General features: G+C 45.2%; 1 protein-coding gene across 1 annotated transcript in view; it reads right to left on the reverse strand.

The window, feature by feature from the left end:
- Positions 1-23948, reverse strand: part of Ncald (neurocalcin delta) — a 396699-nt gene that overhangs the window by 7003 nt on the left and 365748 nt on the right. The window contains 2 exon segments of the mRNA XM_028857190.2: positions 16227-16453; positions 16456-16622. Coding sequence (XP_028713023.1) covers positions 16227-16453; positions 16456-16603 — 375 coding nt within the window. The 5' untranslated portion in view covers positions 16604-16622.

Below are 23948 nucleotides of genomic sequence, written 5' to 3' on the forward strand. Positions count from 1 at the left end.
AGTTCTAGATGAAACAGGGCAACTGGGAAAAACAGGGAAAGAAAGACATCCAAGAAAAAGAGGGAATGCGGGTGTGGGGAGGGGGACAAAAGTGGTATTAAGGGCTATATGTCCTGCTCTGTATTCTTGTTTAGGATCAGCCCTGTCAGAAAGATCTGAAATATTTCAGACCTGGTCTAATCGCAGTCAGTGCAGTAAGAACGATGATGATCCACCCAGCGGAGTTTCCTCAGGCAGATCCCATCCCTTAGAGACCCCTGAGGCAGACTCCCAGGTCTGCCAGAAGCACAGTCAGGGCCCTTGCTGAGCTCCAAGGCACCCACAGTGAGTCAGTCACTCCAGGACAGTCAGGGCCAGCACCGTGGCCCTGTTTAGGGTGACGGCTGTCACTGGGTAAACTCAGTCACAGCCAGCTCTCCTGAACATGCTCACCAATGTGTCCCTGGAGGCAAGAACAGAGTGCTAGTTAGTCCTTCCCCCGCACCCAGCGGCTGGTTCTCTCAGGCCTCCGTCTGTGTCATGGTCCTCATGATGGGTGGAGGACTACACCAAGCTGTCGGCCACACAGGTGGGGATCGTTTAAAAGTGGAAGAGCAGAGACTCTGAGATCTCCAAGCTTTCCAGTTAACTTCAGACCAAGGCAAGATGGAGCCAGTGGCAAAACACACACACACACACACACACACACACACACACACACACACCCGCCACGTATACACTACACCATACATATCAAAACACACAGCACAACAAAACTCATACATATACTACAACACACACACATCACACCACACACACACACAAATCATACCACACACACAAATCATACCACACACATACATCACACCACACACACAAATCATACCACACACATACATCACACCACACACACACAAATCATACCACACACATACATCACACCACACACACACAAATCATACCACACACATCTTATCACACACATCACACCACACACACACATACCCCATCACATACACACCACACTACACACACCACACCATAAAACACACACACACACATACATATACCGTAACAAGACACACACCACACCATGAACACATATCCCACCACACACACACATCTCACACACACACACACACACACACACCCCACACTACACACACCCACACTACACACACATACGTCACACACGCACCCCGACTTGGAGCGTCTTTATGAGTTCCTAAGCTCAGGAATCGCAGGGCAGCGACAGCAGTACCGTGCCGTATCTGACCTCGGCACTAACAGCGCAGTGTCTGGTCCCCGTCAGTTCACCGAGCACAGCTTCTTTCGGGACGAGCCTCGGCCCACCCCGGGGCTGCAGAGGTGTCAGGTGAGGACTATTTATAGATGAGGGAGGGATTTATTGTTCCAGAAGACTTCAGCAGACCCACGATCTCTTCCGGACCTGCTTGTTCCTCTGCTGAGTCTGTTTTGCCTCTGGAAGGTTCCATCCTGGCTGGTGTTTGTGACTGGACCCAGGAGCATCTTGGGAGATGCTCTCCTGTGGCCACTGACAGTTCCCACCAACTTGGTCAATATGTTCACAACTGGGTTTCCTGGACCAGTGGCTTCATTCGCCTCCTTTCCCATCGGAGTGTTCAACCCCCACCCCCTACTCATGTACTGAGGACGGATGGAAATGTGACCCTCCTTCAGGAAGTCACGTATGCGCTCCCTTCCTCCCACCTCAGTGAGCGATCTCCTTCACCTGCACAAACAAATGGCTCCATCGTCCTATCTGGGATCGGTTCACTCCAGGACGCCCTCCTGCGTGACTGGCAGTCACACCTGGCTGCTCATCAAGCCGCAGTTGGTGCTGCCGCACGGTCTCGCATAGCCTCTTGCATAGCCTCGCTTTAGAGATTGTGTCCACCGGTGACTGTCCCCACCCAGCTGCCCTCTCTTGGATTCCTTCTCTCACTTTTCTCCTATTCTACTTCTCTGTCCTCAGAGTGTTTGTCTCCTTCTCCCTCTTCCACTTCTCTCTGCCTCTGTAAATGTGAATTTAACATTCATGGAAAGGACCCTAGAGGTCGGAATCTGCCAACAGCTGCCAGCAGCCCCTCCCTGTGGACACGATGCGGACCTAGCACTGCGGGCAACTTTAAGGCGTGGCAGATTTGGAAGCTCCTGCACGGACACCAGCAGCTCCTGTCATGCAAGTCTCTGCTTTGAGTTGATCCCACCACCCTTCTCAGTTCCCATTCATTGACCACCCACTCACCCATTCATCAATTTCTGTGTGAGTACCACACACCAGGAACTGTCACCGACCCTGCCTTTGTCCTCAGCTGTTTGACTAGGAACCAAAGAAAGCAGGGAGACACACCTAATCAGGGTGAGCGCAAGATCAACGTGGGGCATGCAGAGGTGGCTGTGTGGTGTGATGAGAGGTTATACACAGGGTTAGGGCAGGCCTCCCTGAGGGCCGACCATGGGGGAAAACATGGAAAAAAGCAAAAGGCCTTAACGAGAAAAGCATTTGACGGGCTCTGTCCTCCCACACCTCACCTGTCCTTTTGGAAGGAACTTGGAGGATACCAAACTGCACCCCCAAAGTGTCCCACTTTCCAGGGACCACCATTTAGATGGGTACAGGCACCCCAGCAATGCCTTAGTAGGTGTCATAAAAGCCCTCATCCCCGGCCTTCTCAGTTCCCTCGTGGCCCCTTAGAAACCCATTGATGTTTTAAGAACCCCTCCTTGGGACTGTGATGGCACCCACCAGGAACCACACAGAGCTCAGTCCGTTCACACTCCTGCCTGAGTGGAGGCTTCAAAGACAAGCAAGCACGGGGTGTGCTGGAGAGGAGGCCTGCACCCTGGCTGTGAGGATGGAGGAGGAGAGCTGATTTCGGAGCTCGGCCAACCTATAAACAGCTCCCTCCAGGGCCCCAACCCCACAGGATCAGTCGCCAGCCTCCCACCACCAGAACCATCAGCCACAGACTGGGCTCCCGGATGTGCAGACTTGGGAAGGTGAAGTTCCCTAAAAAGAGATTCACCTTTTCAGGCTTTGTTTCCAGGCTTTGCTATGGCAATTAGGCTAGATTTGTTCTTTGGGCACCAATTAGCCAATAGGATTAGTGGACTGATGCCCAAACCCACTTTCTTATGTGGTTGATACCTTTCTTCTCTTCCCCAGAGCATGAACAACCACAGCTGACTACTGCTGAACTTGGGTCTGGGGATCTAGGGCCCAGAGAGGAGACACAACCCCAGGCGGTGCTCGGAGGCACATTGTGTCTTTTATTAGCACCGGCTTCCCTAAATGTAATGGGATTAAATCGTGGGGGAACCAGGCTACTTCTCCATTTTATGTTCAGCAGTGTCAGGAAGGGGCCTGGCAAGGTGGCCTGTTTTTAATTAAGCTGGAAGGGTCTTGTTCTCGCCCCTGGGTAACTGTCCCTTTGGGACACTAAGAAGCCCAGCTGTGGCTGTGCCCTGGTGGACTCTGGGCAGCTCCTCACCGTGGCTAGATGCTTCCTGCTTCTTTGTGATGCTCCCTCCCTCTCTTCCTCCCTCCCTCCCTGCCTCCCCTCCTCCCTCCTTCCTTTATCTCCAAAGGAACAAACTCTTAGGACACTGGCAAAGAAAGGCAGGGTGTGGACTGACTGAGGCCAGGCACAGTTCTAAGAATCAAGGCGTTTTCTCTGAGAAACTTTAGGGTCTTCCAGCAGAGAAGCAGACACTCGGGACTCTCTGATGCAGACTAAGGCCAGAGGAGCTGAGCAGTGCTGACTTTGTAGGTTACAGACGAGGAAGTGCTTGGAAAGATTTATATACCAGGAGAAAGGACCATGAAAACCTTTTGCGGAAATATTTTTGAAATACAATCAGTGTCTACATGTCTGGAATGGTACAAATCATTTCTCATGCCTACCTGGAAAGGTAAACTAAATCAGCATCCTTCATGATATTCTGCTGAGGTATTTCAGGAACTGTAACTGACAGAGAATAGCACTCCAATCCCCCCCCCCCCCCCGCCCCTTCATCAACAATCTCAGGTGTTGATGATACTATAGAAGAAGTAGATTTATCTGTCAAAGGAAATGTTAAATCTAAAAAACTTCTAAACACAAAACATCCAGAAAATCTGGGACACTATGAAAAGACCAAACCTAAGAATAATAGGAATAGAAGGAGAAGAATCCCAGCTCAAAAAACCAGAAAATATATTTAACAAAATCATAGAAGAAAATTTTCCTAACCTAAAGAAGGACATGCCTATAATGGTACAAGAAGCTTTCAGAACCCCAAATAGATTGGATCAGAAAAGAAAGTTCTTGTGTCACATAATAATCAAAACACTAAACATACACTTAATCACAATAACAACAAGAATATTAAAAGCTGCAAGGAAAAAAGGCCAAGTAACATATAGAAGGCAGACCTATTAGAATTATACCCCACTTCTCAATGGAGACCCTAAAAGCCAGAAGGTTCTGGACAGATATGCTACAGACTCTAAGAGACCAAGCATGCCAGCCTAGAGTACTGTACCCAGCAAAATTTTCATCACCATGGATGCAGAAAACAAGATATTTCATGACAACATCAAAATTAAACAATACATATTCACAAATCCAGTCCTACAGAAGGTACTACAAGGAAAATTCCAACAAAGTTAACTACATTGGTGAAAACACAGTCAATAGACAATCTCACACCAACAAAATCCAAAGAAGGGACACACACACACACACACACACACACACACCACCACCACCACCACCACCACCAATAAAATAACAGGAATTAACCATCACTGGTCATTAATATCTCTCAATATCAATGGACTCAATTCACCAATAAAAAGACGCAGGCTAACAGAATGGATATAAAAACATGATCCATCCTTCTGCTGCATACAAGTAACATACCTCAACGCCAAAGATAAACATTACTTCAGAACAAACAGTTGGAAAAAGATTTTCCAAGCAAACGGACCCAAGAAGCAAGCTGATGTAGTGGTTCTAATATCTAACTAACAAAGTAGATTTCCAACGAAAATTAATCAAAAGAGATGGGGAAGGATACCTCATACTCATTGAAGGAAAAATTTACCGGGATGAGTCTCAGTTCTGAATTTGTAAAGAAACATTACTAAAGCTTAAATCACACATCGAACTCCACACATTAAGAGTGGGAGACTTTGCCACCCCACTCTCACCAATGGACAGGTCTGCCAGACAGAAACTAAGCAGAGAAACAACAGAACTAACAGACATTACGACTTAAATGGACTTAATAGACATCTACTGAACAGTTCACCCAAACACAAAGGAATATACCTTCTTCTCAGAACCACATGGAACCTTCTCCAAAATTGACCACATATTCAGTCACAAAGCAAGTCTCAACAGATACAAGAAAACTGAAATAATCTACTGTACCTTCTATGTACCATTATGGAATAAAGCTGGGTTTCAACAACAACAGAAACTACAGGAAGACTACAAACTCATGGAAACTGAACAACTCTCTACTGAATCATCACTGGGTCAAGGAGGAAATAAAGAAATTAAAGACTTCCTAGAATTCAGTGAAAATGATTGTAGAACATACCTAGACTTAGGGGACACAATGAAAGCAGTGCTAAGAGGAAAGTTCATAGCACTAAATACCTTCTTTCATAAAGAAATTAGAGAGATCTCATACTATCGACTTAACAGCATACCAGAAAGCTCTAGAACAAAAGAAGCAAATGCACCCAAGAGGAGTGAATGGCAGGAAATAATTAAACTCAGGGCCAAAATCAATAAAATATACACAAAGAGAACATACAAAGAATCAATGAAACAAAGAGTTGGTTCTTTGAGAAAATCAACAAGATAGACAAACCCTCATCCAAATTAACTAAAAGGCAGACAGATAATTTCCAAAATAACAAAATCAGAATTGAAAAGGGGGACCTAACAACAGACACTGAGGAAATCCAGAGAATCATCAGATCATACTTCAAAAACCCGTACTCCAAAAAAATTGGAAAATCTAAAAGAAATGGACAATTTTCTGGATAGGTACCACATACTAGAGTTAAATCAACATCAGATAACTATTTAAATAGACTATAACCTCTAAGGAAATAGAAGCAGTCACTAAAAGTCTCCCAACCAGAAAAGCCCAGGGCCAGATGATTTTAGCACAGAATTCTATCAGACTTTCAAAAAAGAGCTAATAGCAATACTCCTCAAATTATTCCATAAAATAGAAACAGAAGGAACATTGCCAAATTCATTTTATGAGGCCACAGTCTCCCTGATACCCAAACCACACAAAGACTCAACAAAGAAAGAGAATTACAAAGCAATTTCCCTCATGAACATTGATGTAAAAATATTCAATAAAATACTTGCAAACTGAATCCAGGAACACATAAAAAAGATCATGCACCATGATTGAGTGGGCTCCATCTCAGAAACGCAGGAATGGTTCAACATATGAAAAGCTGTCAATGTAATCCACCATATAAACAAACTGAAAAAAAAAACAACAACACATGATCATCTCATTAGACGCTGAAAAGGCCTTTGATGAAATTCAACACCACTTAATGATAAAAGTCTTAGAGAGATCAGGGATACAAGGGACATACCTAAACATAATAAAAACAATATATAGCAAGCTGATAGCTAACATAAAATTAAATGGAGAGAAACTCAAAGCAATTCCGCTAAAATCAGGAACAAGAAAAGGCTGTTCACTTTCTCCATATCTATTCAGTATAGTAGTTAAAGTTTTAGCTAGAGCAATAAGATCATTTAAGGAAATCAGGGGATAGGAATTGGAAAGGAAGAAGTCAAATTATTGATATTTGCAGATGATATAATAATAAACACAAGTGACCCCAAAAAACTCTACCAGGGAACTTCTACAGCTGATAAATAGCTTCAGTGAATTGCTTGGATACAAAATTAACTAAAAAGATCAGTAAATAAAAAAATCAGTAGCCCTCCTATATACAAATGATAAACGGGCTGGGAAAGAAATCAGGGAAACATCACCCTTTACAATAGCCACAAATAACATGAAATACATATGGATAATTCTAACCAAGGAAGTGAAAGAACTGTGTGACAAGAACTTCAAGTCTTTGAAGAAAGAAATTGAGAATATATTAGAAAATGGAAAGATCTCCCATGTTCATGGATTGGCAGGATTAACATAGTAAAATGGCCATTTTACCAAAAGCAATCTACAGATTTCATGCAATTCCAATCAAAGTCCAACACAATTCTTTACAGACCTTGAAAGAACAATACTCAACTTCATATGGAACAACAAAAGACCCAGGATAGCTAAAACAATCCTGTACAATAAAAGAACCTCCAGAGGTATCACCATCCCTGATTTCAGGCTGTACTACAGAGCAATAGCAGTAAAAATAGCATGGTAATGGTAAAGAGACAGTTGATCAATGGAATCAAATTGAAGACCTAGATGTAAATCTACAGACCTATGGACACTTGATTTTTGACAAAGAAGCCAAAATTATACAATGGAAAAAAGAAAGCATCTTCAACAAATAGTGCTAATCTAATTGGATGTCTGCATGTAGAAGAATGCAAATAGATCCATACTTACATTCCTGCACAAAACTCAAGGCTAGGTCTGTAGATTTACAAACTGTTACCGTTATGTAGCATGGTGTTCCTGTGGGGCTCCTAAGAGTTGAGAGCAGGGAGGTCTCTGTGTTGCCTGCTTTTGGGACCCTCTCCTCCTATAGTATTTGCCTAGTCCATCCTCACTAGGAGAGGGAGTGCCTGGTCTCACTGCAACTTGATATGCCATGGCTGGTTGGTATCCATGGGAGGCCTGCCCTCTTCTGAAGAGAAACAAAGGAAGTGGAGGAGGACAGATGGGAGGAGGGAGGTTGGGGGGGTCCTGGGAGGGGAGGAGGGAGGGGAAGAAAGGGCAGTAGGGATAGAAAAACAAAATAAAACAAATAAATAAACTAAAAGGCCCAGCACAATACCTTTTCATCATTTTAAAGGTGATGGACATCAGATGATAAGCTGTAGTATGTGGGAATTACAGCCGTCCACGCACAGGCTGAACAAATAGTGCAGATACTGTGCTTTCCCTTAAAGCTCTTTCTATGAACTACGTCTTTCAACATGCCCTCAGACCAGCCATTGCCAAGCAGGGTGGGAAACACTGCTTTATGCTGCTTGGAATTCCACAGTGCATATGTAAAAGGCCCTGCAGATTCCTATACTGAAGATACCCACTGAGTATGAATCTAGTCTTCCCCAAACTGGTTTGACCAATTCTTCTGTTTCAAAGCACTGATAAAATTAGCACCCCAGAAAATTCTCTCTGAGCCAAGGCTGAGTCTGATGCCGGCTCCCTCTCCTGGAATCCCTTGTTCCTCCCGCTCTTCTGCTCAGCAGAACCAACGATACACGATCCGATGCTTCTTCATGAGATTTCTCTTCCCAGTGGTGTCTACCCTGCTTCATCATAGGATGTTTATTATCTCTGTATGCTTTGGAGCCTGGTGCTTGCTTCAACTGACACATGCGTGTTGGTTTTATGCTAAGCACAGTGATGGCACGATGTCCTTTAGATTTAGGGAAAGCATGGTCCAGGGCGAGGAATTCACAATACAGGTGGCAGAGAGACAGGTAATCATAATGGATGTTAAAATGAGAACAGAGAATGCTGCTTCCAGTCAGGATGCTTAGGGACTGGATTACCCTCCCATCTAAATTCATCAACAACAAAACCCCCAAACAATACATGTCACATGATGGTACTGATTAAACTCATTGGGTCACAAGACAAAAGAAAAAGACATGGACGTGGAAAACTAACTTGTGTGGGGGGTGAGAACGGGAAGGAGATGAGTGGAGTGAGGAGTGGGAGTAATCAGAATGGATTATTCACATGTATGAAAAGGTTGACGAATATATTTAATCTTAAAAAGACAATACATGTAGAACCAGAGCTTGTAAGACCCTGTAAATTAGGCAGCCAAGGACAGTAATTCCTGAGAAACTGGAAACGGAAGTGGTAAGCAAGCCCTGGACAGCTCCATTGTGATGATACAGCACTGTCCCCAGCTGCAGGAGGGGCCTCCCTGGAACTTGATAGAGTCACTGATGGGAGGACAGAATTAAAAAGCTGGACAGACCAAAGCGCTCGGTGTTCAAGGGTCGGTTACAACAAAGGGGAGCCACACAGAGAGAACTCCAGAGAGCTGTCGTCAGTCCCTCTGGGTGTCCAGCTGAGTCCCTGCACAGACGGATGAGAACTACCAAAGACGAGGTCGAAAGAAGCAAGTGAAAGGGTGGGTGGGGAGAGTGTTTGGCCCAAAGTCAAGAAGAGTGTCTGTTTTCACCACCACGGAAACCCTCCTGATTTGTGCGGTCCTGTCTACTTTGAAAGGTCTTACCTCAGTAGTGGGGAATTAGTCCCAGATGATCCCTGCTCTGTGTCACGTATCAAATTTTAAAAGCAAGATCTGGAAAGTTCAAGCTGTTTCCAAGCAACTTAACTACATCTCAGAACAAAGCATAAGGATATTTATATTTAAAAAATATCCAACTCTCAAGAGGGTAAAATTCACAGTGTCTAGTGCCCAATAAAAAATTAGCAGTCATGCAAGGAGACACTATCATACCATACCGGAGGAGGAAAAATCCATCACGTGACCTAGAACTGACAGAGGTGTTATAATTAGCAGAAGGGCCATTGAAACAGTTACAAAAACTGGGCTTCATATGTCCCCAAAATAGACAGGGGAAGCCATTAAGAAGACCCAGACCAAACTTCTAGCAATGAAAGCTGCAGTGTTTGAGGTGGAAAATACACAGAGTGGGACTGATGGCAGATTAGATCTCCCAGTGAAGAGAAGGCCGATGCAGACAGGAGGCTAAGCTGTCCAAGGCAGAAAGGGAGAAAACCTAACATCCGCAATGCGGCAGGACACTAGTGGCTGGTACGTGGCCTTCGGCTGTGCAGTACAAATGCAATTAAAGACTGAAGGAGCCCAGAGAACGGGGAGCATGGAAAGATTCAGAAGCATAATTACTAACAATATTCTAAAGCTGATGGAAACCACAGGTCTACAGACCAAAGTTTTGATAGACAAAACACACACCACCATCACTCCAGAGGGAACAAGATGGTTTATTCATCCCACTGTCTAACTGTGAAAGCAGAGTCATGGTTAAATTTTCCTTAAGTGACCTGTAAGGTACCAATAAGAGTTGGGAGAGGAGGGTAAGGGAGATTGGAAATATTTAAAAAGAAGGGGTATTGGCCCACCTTACTCAAATGCCTGCTTATCATCTTTGCTTTGGGTACAGGTGACAAGCTTGTCCTTCACATTCAGCTGTAAGGCTGACACAGCCTAGCACCTGCACATCTAACTAATGGCAGTCCTGCTGTTCGCTGGCCTGGCAAGAGTCTTGCTTAGTGACTTCCTGAGAAGAGAAGGGAGTCAAGTGTAGCCCCACCTCAGATGGAAGGATGTGTGCCTGTCTCCAGAGTGTAGCTTCTGTCTCCCACAGCTCCAAGAAGTTCTAGGCACCCTGGGGAGATTTGGTGGTGCCTCTGTGATCCCTTGGCTCCTTCCTTAGACTCAGCCTGTGCTACGACAGGTGTGAGGAATTCAGATCACCTCCAGCAGGGCAGGGAGTTGGAACTCTGAAGGGCAGAAAGGATTCTCCTTCCTCATAAAGTAATGGGCAGACTGTGTTCCCATCGAGAGGAGAGAATCCAGTGTGTGATGGAGGGAAAGTCACAGTTCCAACATGCTTTAAGGCTCCTGAGAAAGTGCTTCAGTGCAATAATAAAAATGGGTCTAAATCATGATCCTAAATTTGTCATTAAAGGAAATCACCACATAAATGTAAAAGAAAAAGTCCATGTAATGCTCTAAACCAAACCCACAGATGGTGTTGCTTGTCTATCCAGATGATGGCACATCAAAAACAGTGACGATTCATAGTTTTCTTTAGAAAGAACTGTACCCCAGCGTATGTGGTGGACCGAGCAGTGCTCTCCCATGCATGTCCACGTCCTAACCCCGGAGCCTGGAGCTGGCTTACCTTCTACAGTAAAGAGATCTCACAAAACTGGTGAATCAGGCCGGGCGTTGGTGGCGCACGCCTTTAATCCCAGCACTCGGGAGGCAGAGCCAGGCGGATCTCTGTGAGTTCGAGGCTAGCCTGGGCTACCAAGTGAGCTCCAGGAAAAGCGCAAAGCTACACAGAGAAACCCTGTCTCGAAAAACCAAAAAAAAAACAAAAAAAACTGGTGAATCAGTATGGAGGCGGGAGGATGCCCCTAGAGCCCACACATGGACCTGATTATTAATATTCATAACTGCGTGAATGAATGCATGAGTGGAAGAGAACAGCAGAGTCGCAACACCTGCAGTCTGAGTCTGCACAGCTGACTTTGAAGGTGAATGAGCAGGGACACAGGCCTAGGAAACATCTTCTAGAAACTGGGGAAGACAAGAAATCTTTTCTCCAAATGGCTCCAGAAGGGGACGCAGCCCTCGGGACACCTTAATTTTAGTCCAGTGAAACTGAGGCCAGACTTTCAGAATTAAAAGATGATAAATTTGTGGCTTGTAAGCCGTGAGGTTTGATTCTTCTTATTGTAGCAGCCATAGGAGGCCAATTCAGTCTGCTTCAGCACCACACAGAATTCATAGCAGTGTGGTACATTCTAGTCTTCCCTACCAATATCAAGAGATAAAATGAATTCTAGCTTTTTGTCACAAATGGTGCTCCGTGACTACTGAAACCAAGCCACAGGCAATATCTGAGTACAACAAATGGATGATTTCTGAAGGGCATCTCTCCCTCCCTCCTTGCCCATGCAAAACCCACTTACAGACTCATTTTCCTCCTGGTCTACATCCCGGCTAGTTGTTAGTGATTGTAAATGATCATAAATTTGCTCCTTCCCCGACTAAAGGGCCTGAATTGCTGAGTCTTGAAGGATGAGGATTCGGCTAGGAAGCTACATTCAGAGCGTGTTATTAAGCTACAAATGTCGCTTTAGAAGTTAGACCCTGAGTTTGTTTATGGTGCTCCTGGCCACAGCTGGTCCCACCTCGCTGCTTCCTAACGCTCTTCACCCAAGCGCAAGACCGAAACTCACAGACAGTGGCTGCTCTGAGAAAGGAAATGAATGTGTTCCTAAACGGTGCAGACCAGCCAGGACAAAGCCAAGAACATCCCCCAAGGGCTTCCTGTGACAGTGACAGGGCCTTCAAAAGAGGAGGGAACAAAAGATTAAAAAAATAGAATGTGGAGCTCCGTGAGATCTGACACTGAATTCCAATTCATCCCGAATAATTGAAAACGGGGATTAGCAATGTGATGGACTACGTGAATCGCCAGCTTGCAAAGTAGCCCCTGGTCTGAAAATGGTTTGAAATCTAATCTCTTTGATGATCTGAAGTCACTCCAGGGTGCCTGTGGTATTTACAATCATGAATATTAACCATTAGGGTACGGGGTGTATAAAATGGTTGAGGACATTTGAGTCTTCCATTGGCAGGCTTCGTAAGACCCTCCTGATTACACAGGCGTGTCTGAAGGCAGGCATGCTCTTACAGTTCAGAACTGGACACTCACGAAGGTCTGGTGACAGCCTGGGGTACTTCACAGTGAGGAGCACGCCTCTGTCACGTTCAGCACATCTTCACGGTTTACCTGGCTTTGTGTTCCGTACTGACCGTGGCGGGAGACCCTCCCAGCGTCCAGGTGTCTGCTGGCATCCTCTGCATGTCCCTGCAGTTTCGCCGCTTTCTCTCCCAAACCCCACTCCAAGCACAGGGACGATGTCATTCCTGAATTCTGTTCCCCTTGCCAGGGTCCCTGCTGAGTCGTGGTCAACAGGGGGGTCTCCATTTCCAAAAGCTCATTTCTAAAAGTCTTCAAAGGTCCCTTCCAGTCTTAGTATCTACAAGTTCCTCCACAACAACCGTAAAACCCTGTCAGGGGTCACAATGTGGCTCCTGGGTGTTTCTGTTTCAGATTCCACTTAGGAAGAATTTTGTCCAAGTGAGAACAGGCTCAGCCCTCTGCACTCTCCAAGGGCGGAGGCAGCCCTCTGGGATGGAGGAGACGTGGGACACAGCCAGGAAGAGCTAAGGTGCAGGTTAGTGACCGTGGTTGCCCAGGGCTCACGGAGCCCTTTGTTCTGTTCTCAGCACCAAATGAGAAAACAGAACACAGCAGCCAAGAAGCCTAGTAAGGACGCAAGCTACAACTGCATCTTACGTGCCCCAGGGCCCTGTGTCCAGTCCAAAGGTTTGGTCCTGAGCCTCTGGCACCACTGGAAGGAGGTGGAGTCTCTATGAGATGGAACCTGTTGGAGATGTCCTCAGGTAACTGGGGGTGAGTCCCCAAAGGGAACCGTGGGACCTCAGTCTTTTCCTCTTGTTTCCTGGCCATGAGGTGAGTGGTTTTTCTCTGCCTCACACTCCCGACCCTGATGTGATGCCAGTCACAGGCCCAGACCCACAGATTTGACTGAAATCTCCAAAATTATAAGTCAATTGACTTAGGCATTTGTCACAGTATCAGAAATCCAGCACTGTGACTGGCTTTGGAATTTTAATTTTTGTTTAACTAGCAAAGATTAAGGAAAATCCAAGATGTAAAATGATATGGAGATGCCCTACATATGTTTGTGAGGGCATAAGGAAAAATACTTTGACAAGATGTATCAAGAGATCTTAGAAATGCTCATGCCCAGTCTAAGAAAATAACCTTGTAAATAAAAAAAATAACTTTATATAGAAAGATTATTGATTTATTTTTAAAAGATAAACTATTTTGTCTAATAATGAAAACTGAAAGTGGCTTAAAAAGCTAAGAGTAGAAAACTAAGTGATTATAATATATTATAGGATGATTACGCAGCCATTGACTAGCTTTGTTAACCATTTTTATAAGACATCTTTACAGACACAGAGATACTTGTGTTACTATGCTAGGTGCAAATGGCAAGACAGAAAATTACATATACTTTATGGAATTAACTGGATATTTTAAATGCATGGTAAGAGGACCAGGAAATATGTCACTTAAAAAATTATCAGTAGTGGTTTTCTTTGTGGGTAAGGATGGAATAGTGAATAATTTCCTCTTAATATTTTTATTTTACTACATGGGTGTGAGTGTTCTATCTGCATGCATGTCCTGTGCTTGCAACGCCTGTGGAGGCCAGAGGGGGACATTCTGTCTCCTGTGACTGGAGTCACAGGCAGTTGTGAACTACCTTGTGGGTGCTGGAAATTGAACCCAGGTTGTCTGGAAGAACAGCCAGTGCTCTTAACTGATGAACTATCTCTCAAGCACATTTACCAAGCCCTGTATCTGCCATCTTTTACATTAGATGTCCTTTCTCTGCAGGGAAGCGGGGAGGGGAGAGACAGTCTTTACTTCTGCGAGATTCTTTTGATACAGCTTTTTTATATCATTACCCTTTGGTGAATGGAAAGCCACTGGTGGCCAGCAGAAAAGAGACGTGCTTGGCGGAGCTCGGAGATCTTCCTGGGTGAGGCTTGTCACTGAGACCCCTGTTTGTGTATCCCCTCAGTGCTTGTGATGTCCCTGTACCGCCCATGCGGGCTCCGTCTTCCATCCCCGCTGCAGGGTTCAGTCAGAGCTGCTCTTTCCAGCTCTGTCCGGCTCCTCTGTCACATCATTCCCTGAGGTTCTCAGCCAGCTAGCTGCACTCTGCCCTAACTCCCTACCCACCAGCTGCTGAGTTCTTTTGTCTCATTAGACCCCTCCCATCCCGCACCCCACCATTTTCCCAGGGTAGACGCTCTGGTAGGCCATCTGCCCAGATGACCCCGGGTGACTGTGACCTCTGAGCTGAACCCTCCAACGAACCCAACCCACTCTCTTGACCCTGTTCTCTGCTGCCGGATGCCTCCTGACTGAACTTCCCTCACATGCCTGGCCCACCCCTGGCTGCTGGGGCTCACTGACTTGGTCATTGCCCTGGTCCTTAATAACACCTGCAGCCGAAGCCCTCCTAACCTTCTCCCGAATCCTGAATGTACCTCCTTAGGTTTGTCTCTGGATCCCACCCACTGCTTGGTGAGTTGCCATAGCCACTGTCTGACCAGCTCCACTTCCTCCTCTTCTCTTCAGTAACTGACCCTGAGTGGTTCGGGGAGGCCACGGGCGCTGTCTCCAAGTAAAATGGCGAAGCCCTCTGTATCTGCACCTCTGATGGGACAAAGCTTCGAGTCCAGACCCTGCTCTTGTTTAAGAGCCTACAAAGCTGTACATTAATGACAACGATCTTTTCTATGTGGCTGCCCCGAGCTAGGCATTTGTGGTGGTTTGAATGAGAACAGCACCCAAAGGTTCTTATGTTTGAAAACTTGGTCTACGGTTAGGGGAACTGTTTAGAAAGGCTTGGAAGATGTGGCCTTGTTGGAGTAGGTGTGTCACTGAGGATGAGCTCTGAGGTTTCAAAAGCCCCCACCAGCCCCAGCCCCCACCCCCTCTCTCTGTGGACCAGGATGTAAAACTCTCAGCTACTACTCCAGTGCCGTGCCTGTCTGCTTCCTGTCGTGATGACCATGGACTAACTTCCCAAAACTGTAAGCAAGCCCCTGACTAAATGCTTTCTTTTATAAGAGTTGCCTTGGTCATGGTGTCTCTTTGCAGCACAGAACAGTGACTAAGACAGCGTTTAACATGGGGAATTATGTCTAATCTTAACCCATGACACGGCCGTTCTGTTTTATAGGTGAAGCCATGCCTTGTGTTGTTAGCTCTTGACCAAAGAGAGCTGGTCCCTGAAAGACGCAGGTGGGCACCCAAGTCAGGGCTTCCTTACTAACACAGCTTCAGGAGACCCCACACTCCATGTCTGAGTAGGTTGTTGTGATTGATCAATGGGATGATTGTGACAAGGACAGCCAACAGAAGAGCCCTGTCGCTCTGCAGTGTGGGAATCAGCCCAAAGCACGGGGACCACTAATAGGCAAGAATGTCACACCGTCTAGCTGGAGCTCCTAAGTTTTCAAGAGATTCCACCAATGCAGACTTCGGTGCAATTTTGGTGCATGCAAATTCAAACTTTTGAAAAACACTGAGTGGGCCAAATGAACTGTCCTGGTGACACACCATCTTACGAAGCCAGTCCCATGCTCCCCTGGAGCCTCCTGAGCCTCCCTCGTGACACCAGCCACCCTGCCCTACCTGCACGATCTCCAGCATCTCGGCCTTGCTGATGTAGCCGTTGCCGTCCAGGTCGTACATGCTGAACGCCCACTTCAGCTTCTGCTCCAGCTTGCCCCGTGACGTCACGCTCAGGGCGATGATGAACTCTCGAAAGTCTATTGTCCCATCTCCATTTGCATCAAAGGTGCGGAAGACGTGCTCTGCAAATTTGGAAGCATCCCCATAAGGGAAAAAGTTCCCATATATTTCTTAAACTCCTCCATTGATAAATGTCCGCTGGGGCAGTCTCTCAGGAAGCCTTTGTACCACTCCTGGATCTCATGCTCCGTGAAGTCGGTGCTTTCCAGTAAGTCCTGCATGACTTCAGGGCGCAGCTTGCTGTTCTGTTTCCCCATCCTGGTGGCAAGAATTCAACTGCAGAGAGAGAAGAAAGTACATATCATAGTTTCAGAGCTGGCCTTTAGGTCACGTGATCACCTGGTGTTGTTCCTTGGGAAGAGGGAAAAGCAAACAAACTCTATACTAGCCTAATAGCTAAACAAAATGATGGAAAACGGGCCAGTCAAAGACACAGAAAAATCATGTTAGCCAGAACCAACCAGAAAGCAAGGCATGTATGATATACGTATGTATGTATAGATGGACAGACAGGAGGACAGACGGATGGATGGATGAATGGATAGTCAGGTAGGCAGATGGATAGTCAGATAGACAAACAGATGGAAGAGAGATAATTCATTCTTGACTTATCAATTTTCAAGAGGTGTAATTTCAAATCTTATAAGAAGAACTAAAGGAACAGAAGAGGGAGAAGAGAGAGAGACAGAGAAAGACAGAGAGATCTTAACATGTTTCATTGTCAGTATGCTTCTATGTAAAGTGTGGCTCATGTATTTCTGGACACTGTAAGTGCAGGAAGAAGGGAAATGGAAACACACTGTGAACCTCTGTCTAGCTACTCCAGTTAATTAGATCCGGAGGGAGTCACTGGCCACTTGGTGTGTAGATGGTAAAGATGGTGTTTCGGAAAGTTGTTCATGTTCCATGATTGTGACTTAGGGAACAGGTCAAACTCAACTTTTTTTTTTTTTTTTTTTTTTTTGGTTTTTCAAGACAAGGTTTCTCTGTGTAGCTTTGCGCCTTTCCTGGAACTCACTTGGTAGCCCAGGCTGGCCTCGAACTCACAGAGATCCGCCTGGCTCTGCCTCCCAAGTGCTGGGATTAAAGGCGTGCGCCACCACCGCCCGGCCAAACTCAACTTTTAAAATGACACATAACCTTGTATTTTCTTATCCTAACAGTAGCACACGTCCACAACCAAACAGTAAAATACTGCAGTGACCCAGCGAGAAAACCAGCATCTCCACATCCCAATCATCGAGATAAATGCAGCTAGCCTTTGGTGTGTGTGCTCCCAAATTGTATTTAAATATGTTGTTAATATCTAGTTTTCAGATTAACTATTTTTTCCACTTGAAAATGGCCCAAAAGTGATATGTATTCAGCAGGAATTGCACTGTTTCTGAATTTTGAATTTTAGGCGTTTGTCCAGGCCAGTGATATTTGGTTCTGTGCTCTCTCAACTGCATGGCAGCTGCTGAGCTCACCTCTGTGGGCTGCATGTCCGAGAGGAGGCTGCAGACACTCCTCAGCAGGCCTTCCACTTGTGACTCTTCTTGATCAAAAAGCTTGATGTGAATATGGTCACAAATATATAAAGTTGATATGCAAATGAAACATTTACTTACAAAAACCAGAAATTATTTTAAAACAGTTCTTTTATAAACATATATATTTTCCATTTGTTAAAGGCAACAGCAAAATTTCCTACTAATAAAATGAGTGTCCTTATCTGCCTAACACAATCTAATCCAGAGGTACACTGATTCTGGACAAACATGAGGCAGGATGACAGAGGAAAATATTAAAATTCTTGGTTGTTTGTATGAAACCATCATGCTTTCACTGCGATAGGAGCCTTTGGGTCTAGAGCAGATACACTGGAGCTCATACCATAAGGGGACGAGCCTAGCTGGGCTGTTTCAGGCAGCCTTCACTGGCCTCGTGTGAGCTTCGTGTGGCGTGGAAGCATGGTGTCACTGCATTCTGTGTCCAGTGTGCCTTCGGAGCCGATGCTGCAGTGGAGTCCCGTGTGGCGTGGAAGCATGGTGTCGCTGCATTCTGTATCCAGTGTGCCTTCGGAGCCAATGCTGCAGTGGAGTCCCGTGATGCAACTCAGTCAGCTCCGCCAGAAACATCTCGGAGTCATTGTGTGTAGGATTTTGAGTTAAAAATTATGTTAGATTTATTTATGTGCTTGAGAGTTTTGCCTGCATAATGTATGTCTGTGCACCCATGTGTGGTGCCCGAGGAGGGCAGAAGAGGGTATTGGACCCCCTGGAACTGGAATTGCGGACTATTGTGAGCTGACCTGTGGGTGCTGGGAACGGAATCGCGATCTCTGCAAGAGCTGCAAGTGCTTTTAACCTCTGAGCCATCTCCCTGGTCGTTGAATTAATTTTTGGTATTCAGAAGCCTGATGCCAAATTGCTCACATTCTACACATTCCCTGTGGATCTCATGTGGGGTCCCGAACTACAGCTAAGAGCTTTTTTCTCCAGCAGGCTGGGATGCTGCGATGCAGGGTAGGTGAGAAGTATTTGATGCATTTTCAACACAAATCATAATACTACAACTTGCTTTGGTTTAGCAGGACTTAGCCCCACCATAAATTAAGGAGTGTTTGTACTTCTTAATATTTTTTTTCCATGGAAAAAGATTTATTTACTAATGTGTAATGTATGGTTAAATATGTGTGCCTCTGTGCATGTGTGGAGGAAAGGAGGCATCACATGTTCTTTGCCACTACACTTCACTTGCTTCTTTGAGAAAGGGTCTCTCCATGAATCTGGGGTTTCCTTGGCTAGGCTGGAAACCAGGCAGCAAGTCCCAGCAATCCCCCTGTCTCCACCTCCCTGGGAGCTGGGGTTACAGGTCTGCAGTGTTGACCTAGGTGCTGGAATCTGAACCGCGGACCTCACGATTGCCCAGCGAGTGCTCTTAACTGCTAAGCCATCTCCCTAGCCTCCTGTTTCCATTTGCAAAACAGGAGTGCACGCTTGTTACTCGGTGTTACTAGCGTCTTGACGTGGTGTGGGGAGGAAGGCGCCTTTTATGAGGGCGGGGAGCTGTAAATACCAGCTTCCGCTCACATAGCTGTTTTGTGTCTGTCCAGCTTTTCTCAGGCTCCTGGAGATGAAGAGGGTAAGATGTGACCTTTCCCGTAGGAAACCTTGAGGTGCACAGAGGCGGTGGTGGCAGTGAGGGAACACATGGAGTTAGAAGTCAAGAGTCAAGAGTGAGTGCGATGGGATGGTGCAGGGAGGAGGGGCACTCACGGCGGGGGGGGGGGGGGCAGAGGTGCTATCACAGGGCATTTCCTACCAGCTGTAGCGCCTGACTTTAGCCATGGACTTTCAGACCATCGTGCAGTGTTCTAGTCTCCTTCCTGTTATTGTGATGATATTCTCTAACAAAAATCAGCTCAGCGGGGTTTATTTAGGTTTATTTCAGCTTACAGGTCACAGTCCATCATGGAGGGAACCCAGGGAAGGAACCTAAGCATGAAGATGAAGTGGAAACCACGAAGGAATGCTGCTTACTGGCTTGCTTGGAGGCTCCAGCCATCTGCTTGGAGAATGGTGCCGCCCATAGTGGTCTGGGGCCTCCTGTATCAACTAGCAATAGAGACGGTCCTCACCACAGGCCAGTCTGGTCTAGGCAGTTCCTCTCCAAACTGACTCTAGGCTGTGCCAGGGTGACAGTCAATGCTAACTAGGACTGTAGTCAGGATGCACCCCTCCTCACAGCAGAGGCTCTGCCCTTGCCTTTACAGCCCAATGTCAATCCTGTCATTTCCCTGGGATATTTATCATCTCTCTCTCCCACCACTGTCTGCCCTGCAGGCAGATCTTAATGGGGGTGGCTTTTTCTCTCCAGGGCCAATCCCACAGGACATACTGTAAACTGAGGCAAAAGAAACAAGTGGGAAAAGACATCCCTCGTAGACAGAGAGGTGACTAATTACCAGATGGACATGCGGGGTAGCAGACTGGCCTTCTCCTGCTGTTTGTCACACTCGGTCTCAGGGCCTCTGAGATCAAACTGTCTGTCTGAGGCCCTCACTCAGAAGAAATTCCTATAGGGCGGCGTCTGAGGCTCTCGGTACTCAAACCTTTATAGCACCCACAGATTGGTAAAAGAGAGGGATCCTTAGGAATTGCCTGACTGCTTAGTTTTAACTTTCAAGTTTTATTTTCTCTGTAATTGACACATGATAAGTGTACGTATGTGGCTTACAGTGTGATTTTTTTTTTTTTTTTTTTTTTTTTTTTTTGTTTTTTTTTTTTTTTTTTTTTTTTTTTTTTTTTTTTTTTTTTTTTTTTTTTTTTTTTTTTTTTTTTTTTTTTTTGTTTTTTTGAGACAGGGTTTCTCTGTGTAGCTTTGTGCCTTTCCTGGGACTCACTTGGTAGTCCAGGCTGGCCTCGGACTCACAGAGATCCACCTGCCTCTGCCTCCCGAGTGCTGGGATTAAAGGTGTGCGCCACCACCGCCCCCGGCAGTGTGTGATGTTTTTATAGATTCATGCCCAGTGTGATCAGGTCAGGCTAGTTAGCATATGCGTCATCTCAAACATCTACCATTTTGTTGTGATGAGAGCATTCAAAGCCTCTTTTCCAGCTCTTTTGAAACACACAACACACTTGTTAACGACGCCCTACTGTGTGGGAGAACACCAGAGCCTGTCCCCTCGGCTGGCTGTGGCACTCAGTCTCACTTCTCTGTAGAACCTGAGTTCTGCACTACAGATGGAACCTGGCTCTCAGCTCCCAGGAGGCAGCCTCTGAGGGGTAGGATGAGACGGACGTTCCTTCTGTTAGCCTGAGCAACAACGACAAGGAGACCTTATTTGGAGGTCCCTGTGAATGCGAAGTTGGGCAAAACCCACTTATACAGAGAAAAAATTAACTTACAAATGAAACACAGATCGAATTTATGAACTGAACATTCCAATAATGCTCACTTCCCTCTCCTGGGAAGTGAAATCCTCCCAAAGATAGAGCCTGGTGTGTGTTAGGATTTTAAAACCTTCATTTAGTTACTACATTAGCATTTGCCTGAGGCCAGAATTCAGAAACAAGAGTTGATACGTAATGCATAGGTTTGCAGAGAGTCAAAACATTCAGTGGAATTTACAAGTGATTTCAAATTCTCCTTTTAGGAGCTCTGTAGATGGCAGCTCTTTGGTATGGTATCCAATCAGATCGCTGCCATGGTATCCAATCAGATCACTGCCATGGTTTCCAATCAGATTGCCACCATTACAGTTCTGTTATATGCCAATCATCTGGTGCCTGAGGAAGTAGGGGAGATTGCTATTTTAATACTTGAATCTACCTGCTTAAAGAATTATTTCTTTTCCTGTAGAAACAAAGCTCTATTTCTTCAAAGCCAACTTACAGTCCTTTCCCAGCCTTTATTAAGTACTTCTCACTTATTAACTGTTTTGTACAAGGAACAACATTGCCTCAACAGTCTGACTAAGTCTCTCACAAGACTGATCTGTGTGCAGCTATTTTTTCAGTAAACACTAATTAAACCACATTCACGAACTCATTAGCACAGAAAGACCGTGACACAAATAGAGAGAAGGGCTGATTAAATCATCCAGGAGGCAGGCATTGGCAGCTCAGTCCAGGATTTGTTCCTGGAGTTGTCAACAAACACTTGACTGACTATTGATGCCTGGACTTGACAAAGCCATCTGCACTTGCTTGGCCAGACAGAAAACATTCATGGGTAGACCTATGATAGGCTCTCATTCATTGGGTAGACCTATGATAGGCTTTCATTCATTGGGTAGACCTGTGGTAGGCTTTCATTCATGGGTAGATCTATGATAGGCTTTTATTCATTGGGTAGACTTGTGATAGACTTTCATTCATGAGTAGACCTGTGATAGGCTTTAATTCTTTGGGTAGATCTGTGATAGGCTTTCATTCATTGGGTAGACTTGTGATAGGCTTTCATTCATGGGTAACCTGTGATAGGCTTTCATTCATTGGGTAGACCTGTGATAGGCTTTCATTCATTGGGTAGACTTATGATAGGCTTTCATTCATGGGTAGCCCTATAATAGGCTTTTATTCATTGGGTAGACTTATGATAGGCTTTCATTCATGGGTAGACCTGTGATAGGCTTTCATTCATTGGGTAGAGGGGAGGAAGGCCTGAGGGTTTTCTTTTGGAAAACAAGAGTGCATGCCTATTTCAAGAGAAAGAAGGGCACAGAGAATAACACCAGGGAAATGCTACATTGAAAAAACTAGTGCAGAGGCAAAAGTTGCACCCTGGGTCAAATCCTCTTCATTGCTTCACACAGTCATTAACTGATTGGAAAGTGCTGGGGTTCAGGAGCTGGTGAGACAGTTCATCGGGAAAAGCATGTACTGCTCTTGCAGGAGCCCTGGGTTCAGTTTCCACCACCCACATTCCCACAATGGGAGGCTCACAGTCCCTGTGACTCTCATCCCCAGGAGGTATGCTATGGATACCTGTCCAAGCATGGACATACACGTACATAGATAAATTAAGATTTTTTTTTAAAAAAGACAATGCTTGGGTTCAAAGGCTACCTTTGTTGTTTAATTGTTGAGTAAATAATTTAATTTGGAAGTACACTATTGCTGCCAGGGCTCAAAGGGAAATCCACAGCATTGGTGCATACTAGACATTTCTGTCTGAGGGGGTTATGGAAAAAGACATTTACACTCTCTCTTGATGATTTCCTTCTTTATTCTCTATTCTTCCATGTTCTTTCTGTGTTCTTCATTGTCAGTTGAAGAAAGAATGCACTCCAAGATGAAATTTTAAGGCCTATGTGACAGCAGGAAGGTCCAGTCTCTTCTGATGGACTGAACTGGACTAGACTGAACCCCAAACAGCCATACAAAGGCATATTTATTGATTGCTACGCAAAGTATTTCCTCAAGATCCCTAATCTTAATTTACATGTCTTACTGAAGGAGAGTATCACATGCCTCCATGACTCTAGTCCTTTATTGTGGATTGTGTGCAATACACAATAGTACAAGAGCCTCAGGTGTTCCTGAGGCATCGTTTGACCAAAGTCATGTGATGGCGGCAAAGCCCCTTCAGCAAAACAATTCTACAGATTGTGGGAAACAATCACTGTTTTCCACAGGGATTCTTCAAGATCAAAGTATTTCTAAAAACAGCTGTCCATTCTAATATTTATCCCATGCAGTGATTCTGCTAAATTCCACAGAGCACAGGTAAAAATATGTATTTTTTCACAGCTAACTCTTTTGTTGGCAGGCTGCATATTGCGGTCACAAAGAAAGAATCAATCATTTTACTATTTATCTTGAAAGTTAATCTCATAAGGAATCTTAAAGGAATCACAAACCTAAACTTTATTATACATAAAAAACAATCAGTCAGCTTTACTTTAGAGCTTTAGAGTGCACACCCATTCATCAATAATTTTTTATGTCAGGAGATGGAGAGAAGAAATGGGCTCAAGGAATTAATCATCATGTTTGACCATCAACCAACCCTAGCAAGAAAATGAGTCAGCTAGTAACAACTAGGCTGCTTTGTATTTTTGATCTCCGCTATGTGTCCTTGTGAACTTCAGATTGTCTTCTGGGGCTGTTC

Source organism: Peromyscus leucopus, chromosome 20, assembly GCF_004664715.2.
Source record: "Peromyscus leucopus breed LL Stock chromosome 20, UCI_PerLeu_2.1, whole genome shotgun sequence".
Taxonomy (NCBI): Eukaryota; Metazoa; Chordata; class Mammalia; order Rodentia; family Cricetidae; genus Peromyscus; species Peromyscus leucopus.